This window comes from Anser anser, assembly GCF_964211835.1.
Source record: "Anser anser genome assembly, chromosome: 19".
Classification (NCBI taxonomy): Eukaryota; Metazoa; Chordata; class Aves; order Anseriformes; family Anatidae; genus Anser; species Anser anser.
Genome location: NC_139740.1, coordinates 11,736,780 through 11,749,352, shown reverse-complemented (window position 1 = coordinate 11,749,352; position 12,573 = coordinate 11,736,780). Strand labels below are relative to the sequence as shown.

Here is a 12,573-nt window from a genome sequence, read left to right as displayed (position 1 = left end):
CCAACATGGCTCTCGCGGGCGGCGGCGGCGGCGCCCCCTGGCGGCGGGCGGCGGGCGCGGCCGGTCACGTGAGGCGCTCGGGGCCTGCTGCCGCCGCCGCTTCCCCCAGTCAGAGCGGAGCGAGCCGAGGCAGAGACGAAGAAACAAGATGGCGGCCGGCGGCGATCCGGAGCGGGACGCCGGCAATTCGGATTGAGCCCTCGGCCCTCCCAGCTCGGCGGCCCCCCTCCCCGGCCCGGAGCCCTCGCAGGGGGGGGAGCTTCCCCGTAGCCGCCCGTCCGGACTCGGAGCGCCCTCCCGAGCCTTGCTTCCCCCTCCCTTCCCCCCTCGGCCAGCGCCCAGAGATGCGGGGCCGGCGAGGCAGGCCGCCCAAGCAGCAGCAGCAGCCGGCGGCGGCCGGCGCTCAGGCGAGCTCCCCGGCTCCGCCCGCCCCCGCGGGCCCCATCGGGGGGCTGAGGTCCCGGCAGCGGGGCAGCAGCCGCGGCAGGTGGGCGGCCTCGGCCCAGGCGGAGACGGCGGGGCCCAAGCAGAAGGGGGCCGGGGCTGCCCAGGCCTCTTCCTCCGCCGGCGTCTCCCCCAGGGGGGGCAGCAAGAGGAAGGGAGGCGGCGGCGGCGGCAGCACCCCTGGTGGGGGAGGCAGCAGCGGTAAGGGTAGGGGCAGGGCTGGGGCTGGAGGAGCAGGGGGAGGAGGCGGAGGAGGCAGCTGCAACAGCCAAGGCAGGGCTGCCTCGTCCAGGAGGAGCATCAGCAAAGTGGTGTACGACGATCATGAGAGCGAAGAGGAGGAGGAGAGCATGGTGTCCGAGGAGGAAGAGGAGGGAGACCCCGAGGATAACCAGGACTCCGACGAGGAGGAGGAGGAAGAGATCATGGAGGAGGAGGACGACGACGACTCTGACTACCCTGAAGAGATGGAGGACGAAGACGATGCCAGTTATTGCACTGAGAGCAGCTTCAGGAGCCACAGCACCTACAGCAGCACCCCAGGTAGAGAGGCAGGGGGATAAACGGAAACAAGTCGAGGGCACCCCACACGCTCCCTCTAGGTTTGCAAATACAATCCGCGTGTATTCTTCCTCCCATGCCTGTACGGGAGGGATGCCTGAAGCACTCACAGGGAGAGAGGGGCATGCAAATTAACCACTCGCAACCCCACGGATGCAGGGAACATTAGAAGGTGCTTACAAACACATGCAGCGAGGGGAGGGAGGGTGGGAGGGAAGGAGGGAGGGCAGTACATGCTGTAACAAGGGGATGCTTTGCAAATATGCATGGTGATTCTGCTCGCTGCAGAAATGCCTGGTACACCAGAACGTGTTGCAAACAGTATCAAAAGTGTATGGAGCATTCACTTAATACTTAAAAACAAGGGAAACGGGATGCATGCCTTGCAAAGAGGTCGTTTCAAAATTTTGCAGGAAAGGATGGCTTGTGCTTGTGAATATAACTTGCTGCTGAAAGGAAGCACATGCAACTTGAAGTGGCCTAAAAAAAACCATAAGCACTGATAATTTGCAGGCTTTTGCAATCAGAGGTGTAACTGGAATCAGCGTTTACTGGCTTTAAGACAAAACTAGCTTACCAAGGAGGGAAATGAGGTGCATTGTTCAAAATGGAGATTGCATTGTTATAGTTTGGGGAAAAGTGCACAGGGCCTCATTGCAGGGGTGTAAACCTAGTTTTAGTTAATAAGGCATTCTTAAACACAAAGATTAAAAGCTGGAGGTTGAGTCAAAAGTCTTGGCATTACATTCTTCATTTATTTCAAGACGTGGCAACCTTTAAAACTCATGTTTGGGTTAAAGCTTTTTAAACATCATTGGGATTATACTTATTTTTTTTTAACCTCTAGTAGGAAATTTGGGTTCATTTTTTTTAAGGCCTATACTTCTGTTTGTCCATAATTAGTGCGCTAGCTATGTGGTTTTCAAGTTTCAAAAATTCTTTATCTAAACTTAAGCACGTTGGGTTTATTTGAATTCATTCCAGGATGGAGTTCAAGCTTAGGATTTTTTTAAAGTCTCTGAACCAGGAGAGTAGTTAAATTTAGGCTTAGCCTAGGAGTGTTTCTGAATTGGACTACAGGATAACAACACTGCTGTTTTACAAGTATTCGGCCAATTTGGAAGGGGGCAGGAACAGGTTGTTTGTGTAAATGCATTGCATCTTAAAAAAAAAAAAAGCGTAGCTAGCAGCCAATTTTTTTTTAAAGGGGGAAATACTGACTACTAAATGTGTCATTTGGTTTTATTTTAGTGAGTTAGTGGTATCAGCCCATTATGTGACTTTATAACAGTTCTTTAAAAAACTGTGTGAATGCAGTTGTTTTTCAGTCTGTATACCTATACACAGGAATTTAGATTAATTTTTTAAAATTTAGTAATTGTGTATTTAATTTAGAAATTAGGGGTTAATATTAGTTTAATTTGGTTGTAGGACAAGTCTAACAAGTAATTTATATATTTTTTTAATATTTGTTACTTAAGTTTGAGGTGTAGCTTTACAGAAGAAAAAGCTCTGTGCTTTCTTGACTTTTTGCTCCTTATTTTCTGTTCTGGTAACTTTCATTTACTTTTTTGGTTACTTGGTAACTTTTTTGAGAATGCTTTTGTCAGGGAAAGAATATTTTATGATTTTAATTGGCTAGGTCAGGAAAGTATTTTTGACACGAACATCCAGGTTTAAAATGAGTTCTGCGAAGTATGGGTGTATTCAATTTTTTGAAATGTACTTAAGAGTTTTGGCAAATAAGATAGCTCTGTGTTCATTGTTGTGCAAGCATAGACAGGTTTTATATGGTATTTAAGTATATCAGAAACCATTTTGATAATTTATGTGGTTATTTTTTACTTCATCGAGGTTACTACAGTTAACTTTAGGAATAAGTGTAAGTGTAAGCATTTTCATCCTTATGTGCTTTTTTTAAACTGAGTGTTGATAGTTAAAATATCAATGTTGTTGTTTTGGCATTTGCTGGCAGTTCTCATTAGATCAGTGATAGCCTAAAGACCTCTCTCTTTCTCCTCACTTTTGCAAGGAGGAAGGTGCAAACTTCTCACTTGCTAAGCTCAGTCTGTCTTGTTTCTGCTGAACAAATGCCTACATTGTGATTTTGGCACGGACTGAAATCTTGGTCTTACCATAATCCAAGAAGAGACACTTGACATTAGAACAAGTTTAATAGGCAAGAAAAAGATCCACATAACCTATGTATCTTTTTATCTGGCAGTGGCCAGCGCAGAGAAAAGCATTACAAGTAGGGCAAGCACACAGCAATACACCTCCAGAGTACCTTCCCAGGCTCCAGTGCTCTTTGACCCAGGTGCATTCAAAGCCAGAATTGGTTTTCATATATATTTTTTTTCCTTTCATATATTTGTCTTCAAAGGAGATAAATTGTAACATACAGCGCCAAAGTTCCTGTAGTTAATGGTGAAGCTTGAAGGACCATCTCCTTTGTTTTAAACTGCCCCAACAGAATCGTGCTGTGCACACTAGTTTGTTTTTTTTTCTGCCAGAAGAGGCGACCAGCGATTGTTCTCTACTTATCTCCTCTAGATCACTTGCAGCCTGAATTACTGCAACCATCAGGATGTAGTTTTGGGGGCTGAGGAGTTCATTTTTTTTAAAGCAGGGTATTGAAAAATTGCAATACCAAACTGTCCTACCAACCAAGATTTTTCATTTAAATCACATCCAATTTAAGTATTGGAATACTTACATTTTTTTTTCAAACTTACCTTCTTAACAATGGATTAAAAGAGCACAGTGCAATGTCTCTGGCCAAGTAAGGGTGGATTCTTGTGCTCCCGCTTTGATGCTTATGATACATCTCAAACTTGAATAACTATTACTCTAGTATTATTCAAGCATTTAGAGAAACAAAATCTTCAAAAGGATAAAATGCCTTCGATGTAATGCTTGATAGTGGTGTAGCTGAAGTTTGTGTGAATGGGTATAATGTTTGATTGCTTTCCCTTCTGCTGGACAGACCTTTGTTAGAAGGATTTTGCATGGCATGTTCTTTCTCGGTTATCCCTTTGTATCCCCAGAAGGTAGATGCACTTTTAGGATAGGTATCCCATATACCTTGTCACTGAACATTTTTGCAGTTACCTGTTTGCTGTAACTTCTCATTTAAGCTTGTCTCAGTTGCATTTTTCACACATTGAAGGATTTTGAAAGAAGGGTTTAACAGTAGAGTTGAGTGAAAGGATTTGTCGTTTCAGATACGCTTTTTTTTTTTTTTGGATGGATGTTACTGTCCCTGAGCATTACAGTGATTGACCATCACTGTTGTTAACCAGTTACTTCACAAGAGTGCTTTGATCTTGAGGATGAAAGAATTTAAGTGGAAACTAGGTGCAGTATTTGGTGTGTCTGTAGTAATTTTATATTTTAAATATCTTTATACCTTCAGTCTCCTGAAGAGTTAAGTGGAGACGTTGAGATACAGTAGTAAGATATGCAGCCTCTTTTGTTTATTGTCGGAGAAGATTTGCCAGCCTCCCAAACATCTTATCGGGTTCCTAAATCTGGCATGCTCTTACTTTACAGTTTAAGAACCTAAACTTTCATTGGTAATCTATCGGTAGTTCATCCAGCTAATCATGAAAAATGTGGAAGACAAGTTCAAGTCCTGGCAAAGAAGTAGTTTAAAAGGCCAAGCTGGTGGCTCATTCTGGTGTATAGACATGCAAATTTGCATTTTATCTGAAGAGTGTATTTGTCAACGTTTTTGTAAGCAATTCTGTGCAGCAAATATCGCACATTATCAAAGTATGTGCATTTTTAAAGGTTAAAAAAGTAAAATAACTTGATGCACTGCAGGTGAATCTGTGGTACAAACTCCTTTGTAGGTCTGCAGTAAAATTTCCTAACTGACCTTTGTGTTGTGTAAAACTATCACACACTGAGTAACTGGATTTTAGTGGATTCGGGGAGGAGCTCTTGGGGCTACTAACTTCTGAAATTGGTTATAGCATATCCAGAGTGTGTCCCAGCTAAGAAATTGTCTGTCAAAATGTTCCTGAAAATGGGTACAATAGTACTTTTAAAAAATATATTAATATTATTTGCCTGGATTCTAGGCACAAAAGAACTGTGACTGAGTACTTCTGAGAATGGCAGTGTGGAATTTCATTTGCTACATGTCTTGCACTAGTTATCCAAATGCTAAAATGGTGCTTTAGGATATAGAGGTTGTATATTCTTGGTTCCTACTGAGATGGCACTGATGATTAATGTTGAAAAATGACATTTCCAATGTACAATCAGTAGAAAAAGTCCACTTTAATGTACAATCAGTAGAGAGCTCCTGTTTGATTTAGAAGTATACTGATGTGTACAAAATGAAAAAATAATCAAAGAAGCATCCAACTAGGTTTTTAAAGAATATAAAGACCTAGTTCTGTACAAAACAAGGCAGTAGTCATCCTTAACTCAGGAGCACATGTTGAGAATTTCTGTGACATGAGTGCTCTCGGGATCTAGTCTAGTAACTGGTTATTTTCTCCTTTGTGATTCAACTTGCTAAGCTTTTATGGTGCTTGGTATGTCTCATTTTTAATGCTGGCTTAGATTGTTAAGTTTAAGCTGTTTGGATTTTTCCTTTTTCCTGGCAAAATAAATAACTCAGGTATGATTGTTGGGGAGCAAAATTCAAATTGGAGCTGCACTTTAAAATAGAGTTACATATGCATCTTATTTTTTTCAGAAAAAAAATCTGGAACTGGTTAACTTATGAATATTAGAAACATGCTGATTGTCCTGTAGGCATTTTCTAAAGGAGTTTTGAAAAGTGTTTTGAAAATTTTGACCTATCCTAAGAAAATTTTGGTTCTTCTGTTTCTGGTAGTGCTTTTCATAAATTGTTCTCATCTTAAACTAATTCCTTTTCATCATACTGTTTTTTTCCTCTCTGGTGTCAGCTGAGTAAAAGCTTCCCCAAGAGGTCGACTTTTAATTAAGGGACCGGTTTGGATATTGCTGTGACAAACCTTTAGCTATACTCAGTTTTTGCATTCTGCCACGCGGGGAGGGAGGAAAAAAAAATGTTTTCTTAGCATTTTTGTCAAATGTTTTCAGTGATGTCTGGCAAGTCCTTGTGTGTTGCTGCACATTCTCATTTGAAGCTCGAATGGTGCAGAGTAGTGTACAGGGTAGGAAATGTCCAATTCTTGTAGGTTTATTAAAACCTAACATAAATAAGACGTTGGGTTTAGGAGAATGGTCAAAAGCCAAAGTTTCTAGGAGGAAGTGTACTACTCATGCTTCCAGGACATCATATAATTGACAATGTGTTGGTCTTTATGTTGGGAGGTTTCTGTAGTGACTCAGGCACTGAGACACAAAACTAACCCAGTTCTATTTTACTAATGGAGGACTTTTATATAGTAGTAGCACAGTTTGACTTACATCGTGGAACTTGAAGCCAGAATTTATTTTTTCTTCTTACTGGGAACAAATTGAAAACCTTTCTACTTGCTGGCATTAATTTTGTGGAGTGTGCCTTTGAGTTTTTTTTCTCTTGTTCTTTTTTTCCCCCCTTCTGTGACAGATAAGCGAAGTATTTGAAACTCTGCAGCCTGCCTTTTCTTTCCTTTTTACTCTACCAAGTTTATCCTCTCCATTGCAACCATGAACACAAGCTCTAAGCAGGAGTCTTGGTTTTGAAGTGCTGAGAAATCGTGAGGAGGGGAGAATTTTAAGAGAAAAGAAATGACACTAGATGTGAGCTTTCTGGGCGAGAAGTGCTGGAGCCAGTGTTTATTTTTAAGGTCACACTAGTGCAGCTACCACTCTCCCTGTTTAAACAAGACAGTGGCTCTGGCAGAATATTTCCTATATAGAACCTCCATTCCCCTGTCCATTACTTGAAATATGTTGGGGCTGAAAAGCTGTGTTTACTACCAGTGTACATCTGGAGTGAAAGGATATATAAGTGAGACACGGCAAAATTGGATTGTTGTGATTTTTGTTAGGCTATGTGTGTATGGCAGTCAGCATACAACTAAGGTACAAAGCATCAAAATCATATTTAGTCAGTATAAGCTTTCAATATTCTGGACATGGATGCAAATAGTTCATTCAAATCCTGTTTTAAAACTGTCGACATAAAATAGAAGACTTGTTAAAGACAGTGAGAGTATTTTTTTTAAGTTCCGTATCCTCCTTTGGTAAAGAGTTAATGAGTAGATACAACTTTCAGTCTGTGAATGAGAACGGAGATGATTTTTAAGTCCTTTTCAACTCCTACTGATTTCTAAATTTCAAAACAAGTCAGCATTTAAACCAAACAAGTTGAATAGACTGAAATAATAATAAACTACAGCAAGAGTTTTTTTTTTAAAAAAAAGTCCTTATTTTTTGAAATAAATTTGAAATAATTTTTGAAATAATTTTGAATTTTAAATCCTGATTTTGGGTGCTCAGCCTGTTACTTCCCCAGTTCAGTGACTTCATTGTATTTCAAATATCATTAGTGTGTTTTGCTTGAATATTTGTAATATAAATTATTTTAATAGATTATGGGAAGTGTAGACTGTAATTATCAATATCTATAATTAAATATGCCATATGAATAAAATTGTTTACTCTTTAATCTTAATTACAGGCAGCTCTTCAACTAGAGAATTCAAAATAGGGAGAGGCAAGTATTGCAGGCTACTTCATCACTTTTGGAGACAACTAGTGAAGGAATGTGATTTAAGAGAAGTATATGCTAGATAAAAAGTATAATTCTGAGACACTCAAAATGGTCTGGGTGCTATAAATAGTACAGTCACGGCAGCAGGAGGCTATTGGCAGATAAATTCATCTTTCCAATTAAGCTATGGAATTTGAATGGAGTCGAAGTGGACGTTTTCTTACTTTGTTCTGGCTCAAACACAAGGGTGGAATTTGATTCAGGGATCTGGTTAATATGTAGAAACTAATTTAGAAGTATAGAGTTTACATTAAAAAAACTTGAGTCTACTTTGGGAAACTTCAATGTGAGTAGATTGACTTTCTTTAATTAAGGTCAGATATACCTAGATGCAGTGTAATGTCTAGTCAGGCGGTGGTGGTGTTTAAAGGAGAAGTAACTTGATGCTTGTACACCTGCTCTGGAATCCTCTTGATTTTTCTTATTTCAGACGAAGTAGTATATATTACATTTTCTACGTAAAACAAACAAAAAAACTTAAAGCTATGAGAAGGGAATTCTAAAGCTGGTAAATCTTTCAGGCAAATAATAAGTTATTTATCCAAATCTATTCAAACTATACCAAGCTGAACTGAGAAATATTAATGGCAGTAGGTGATATGGTAATACACACTTAAGAAAAGTCAGCTCTATTTTTTGACTGCTCAGTGTAATCATTGCACTGAATTTGCATTATGCTGTTTTACTTTCAGATACTATTTAAAATATATTAATGTGATGCACATATGTAGTATCCCGAATCAAAATGCATGTTTAATAGTATGTAATCTTCCATTGTATAGCCTATACAAGTTTGCACCTGTCTCAAATACTTAAATTGAAGTCATTAAACTAATTACTTTTTAATCAATTTAATTAAATTTCACTTAACATCTTTTCTTACAGAAAGTGTTCATGCTTCCATATGGAAGGCAAAAATCCGTGACAATTGACGATTACAAAAATTGTCAAATCCCAGACTCTTATTTATTTATTTATTTATTTATTTATTTATTCTGACCGTACCATATTTGAAGAGACCAAAGCATTTCTTTTTGTCTGATAATGACTGTCAAATTCAGGTAGTGGATGGCTTTTTCAGAGAATATTTTATGTTTGAAAATGACTTATTTTTAGGCACATTTTGCATTATCATACCATCTTAGAAAAGAGCTAGAAAAGTTGAATGAGTTTATAGTAGTAAAAAAACTCTCTCAAAATTTGGGGAATTTTTCTTTAGTGTCTGTGAAGAACAGTTTGCTAAATGTGAACTGTGAGCTTCAGAAACCTTCACAGAGGCTGATACTTCATTTGAGTAGTGTGAACTGTATGGATTATCAGCAGCCTACAGAGAAAGAGCACTGAAGTAATTGTTATCAGAAGTACAAACAAGCCTGAAGTCCTTAATTGGAGTCCCAAACTGCAGTTCTTAATTCCAAACTGCCAAAAGTTGTAATTTTTTCTCCCCTCTTCAGTTGCTTATGCTAGTAGCAAGAGAATAAGGGAATACACTCAACCTGTAAAATTAGACAATTTCAATACGAAACAGACGGTAGCACTTGCTATTAGTATATTTAGTTGGCCTACATGTTTAATTGAAGTTCAACAGCCATTTAAAGTGCATTAAGATTTATGAGCCCCTTGCCAAAGGACATCTTACCGTTTTCAACTGGAGATTAGGCTTTGTTTGTTGTAAAAGGTGTCGGGGGTGGTTTCTTGAGATTACAGTTTACGCATCAAACAATAAGATATTTAAGTGCAAACTGTTTGGAATTTCCTAATTTCCAGATGACATGTTGTGATTCTCTACTTGACTCCAAGTTCTGTTTAAACTAGATACAGCAAGTATCAATAATGAATTGAAAGTGAAATTGGGGAGGGAGGGAAGCACAAAAAGATCTGAAATACCATGCAGCCAAAACCATTCAAGAGAAATATGTCTGGGTACTATTTCTTTCTAAAATATTTTGCATCTTTGAATACTTTCCTTGTTTAGCTCTGAAAACCAGATTATATGCAGTCCAGAGTTGTTCAAAGCAGCTCAGTGTCTGAAAAGAGAAATTAGTTTGAGCTGTTGAGATATGGTCTGTGATTTATGGTATGGATTGGGAGTGTTGAGTGATAGGATATAATAACCATGCTGTATACCATGGGGCATAACATCAACTTCTCAAATGAAGCATACATTTTATAATGCAATATTTTTCCTTATTGTCTAACCTATTAGATACTACAATTATTTTTGAAACTTCTGTGCTTTGTGCCAAAACAAACATGAAAATATGTAAGGTGATTTAAATAGAAGGTGAAGAGTGGTGTGAATAATACAGTCAGCTGATTACATTGTTCTTGAACCAAAGTACAATACTTTGTTATGGTGTTTACTGATGTACTTTGTGTCCTGATAACGTTTTTGTTCTATAGCTGTAATTGGATCAATACACCTCCTTTTCAAAAGGAAGTGTTAAGAGAACTTTTTTTAATGTTTTCAGAAAATATTAGCAATGCAGTGTTTTAAGGTTTGATTTTTTGCTTCTCCTGTTGTTTGATGTAACATGAATATACCAGTTTTTACCTCTTGTGAAAGAGACGTCAGAAAGACAGTATATGGTTAGTCTGTTTTTTCACTGAAGGATGAAAACAATCTGTAAGAAGGAATTGTAATGTTGTTCACGGAGTAGAAAAATCTCTAGGAACGAGAGGAAATAAGTAGTCTTTGCTGCTTTCAGCAATGTTCGTTCATTCTAGTTTATCTTTGCCTGAAACTGTTGTTTTTTGTTTCGTTGCTTCTGATTCATTTAAGCCAGTCATCGTTCTTTGCTTCCTTTATTCAAGGGCTGATTCTTTTATGACTTTACCGTGTGAGAGACAAAATATTTTTCTGCTAAAACTGCAAACCCTGGAAAGAATCCTAGTTTATAGCTCTGCCAGCTTTTTGTGACATTTGGACATTGGGAAGACCATAAGTAATTTTTGGAATATCTGTGATGTCTTGCAAGACCACCTGCTAGGACTGGCCCTGTACTATCACACAATATTGAAGGAAGTTTGGGACCCTAAAGTAATTTTATCTTTGTATGTGCGCGCGTGTGTTCTGTTTTAATTAAACCAACTTTGTTTTGTACATATACAGCTAAGCATCATGATGATACAGAAGTCAGGCTTAATGTAGATATTTCTTGCTGTAAGAAGCTTGCTTTATGGCTGGCTGTGAAACTCCTGTGTTTTCGTGTGTTTGCCATGATTAAACTTTTTCCACTGATTTGTGCAGCCGCATACTGGAACGCAGTCATACAAGCATTCTTTCATTTTCCACAGAACTCAACTGAACTTGGACATTTATTTTTATATGCAAAGATGTTGACCCATTACTTCTGTAATGGAAACATCTGGCAGTTCATCTTCTATATTGTTTCAGAGTGCCTAGTTTGTTGCATAAGATTCATTCCCATCTTTAAAGTCTGAGGGGGAAAGCTGTACCTGGTCTGTCTTGCTATACTTGTTCAATTATTGATTTTTTTTTGAATCATTTGGCAAATTATTTTTTACATCGAGATATTTCTTAAATTTATCTTTCCTTTTTTTTTTTCAGTGCAGTAAAGTTTTAATAATATTTTCAAGTTCAGCAAGATCTTTATTTGGGTGTATGTGTGCATTAGCAGAGCATCTTTTCCTCTCCACCCCATTAGAGTTATTTCCTATACTTATGGGAGAAGCGTAGGAGGGAGTAGGGCAGGTTGAACAAATGCCAAGGTGAACCATTACCTATTAATGGTAACATCTAAGATGACCGGAACTGAATTCTCCATTAATTTCTTTGAGCTAGTTTTGGGGAGATCTGTTGTTCGCAGACTTTGATCAAGAAATTAGCAGTAATTTTGAAATTCCAAAATAATGGTTGTATCACTCTTCAGTCTCAGATTGTACAGCATAAAAAATATGTCACTTTTTATCGAAGTGTGCATGTGAAATTCCTGCTATGGACAGCTTCATTTTTCCTTTGGATATTTTCTCTGTGAATGAAATGCTATGTGAAATGCTATGTGAAATGCTGTGAATCAAATGTAGATCACTTCTCTGTGTAGAATTGACAAATATGAAATTTACCTGTTGACTAGATTCATGGTATGTTTATCAGAGGACCTAAAATGTTTTTCATCTTAGTTCTTGGTTTTAAACCAAGATGATGGTTTAATTAATTTGAGATTGTCTGAATTTTTCCTTGTGCTTGGCATCTAGGATAGTGGAAGTAAAGATGGGAAAGTGTAGCATCTCATCTGACAAACTGAATTAATTATGCCTACTGCCTTTTCTTTCAGTTAGTGGATCTCTCTATTGTTTTATTGAGGGTCTTTGGTGTTTTTTTTGAAAAACTTGGGATTTCTGAAGCCATTTCATTAGTGTCACATCTGAGTTGTTTCTGGCTTATTGATATCGAGGAGGAATATTCTAGTTAGAAAGCAGTGGATAGTGATTTAGGTTCTCTTTTGTGTTTTAGTTGAACTGAATTGATGTCCTAAGACATCTGCTTGACATAATCTTTCTTGCATACTACTGCTGAATAGGAAAATAGCTAGCATAATTTTTATACAAAATACCTGTTGTCTGAAGCTTGATTCTTCAAGATGAAAGTTAGAATTCCAAGAAGGAATGATGAACTAGTCATGCTGGATGAAAATGAGAAAATTCCTAGTGTGATACTTTGGCTGAGGGAAGTGTCTTTTTAACTAATTTGAATAAGTGAAATTCTAGATGTCATTTTAAAGATTTAATAGGTATATGTTGTATGGGAAATAGAAGTACTTTTTAAAACAAAACTTCAGATATGTATCTTGTGTATTTTTTTATACTTGAAAATTACGGGATTGTTAGGTGATTATCACTGG

At 38.4% G+C, this 12,573-nt stretch overlaps 1 protein-coding gene across 22 annotated transcripts in view; it reads left to right on the top strand.

The window, feature by feature from the left end:
* The window catches only part of BPTF (bromodomain PHD finger transcription factor), a 57,458-nt gene that overhangs the window by 458 nt on the left and 44,427 nt on the right, over window positions 1-12,573 (top strand). For 21 of the 22 annotated variants that reach the window (XM_083805304.1, XM_083805300.1, XM_083805297.1 and 18 more), the window contains exon 1: window positions 2-987. In XM_083805304.1, the coding sequence (XP_083661430.1) occupies window positions 6-987 (982 nt within the window). In that variant the 5' untranslated portion in view covers window positions 2-5. Of the gene's footprint in view, window position 1; window positions 988-12,573 lie in introns of those variants that run through there. The other variant, XM_083805293.1, reaches the window with a different exon arrangement.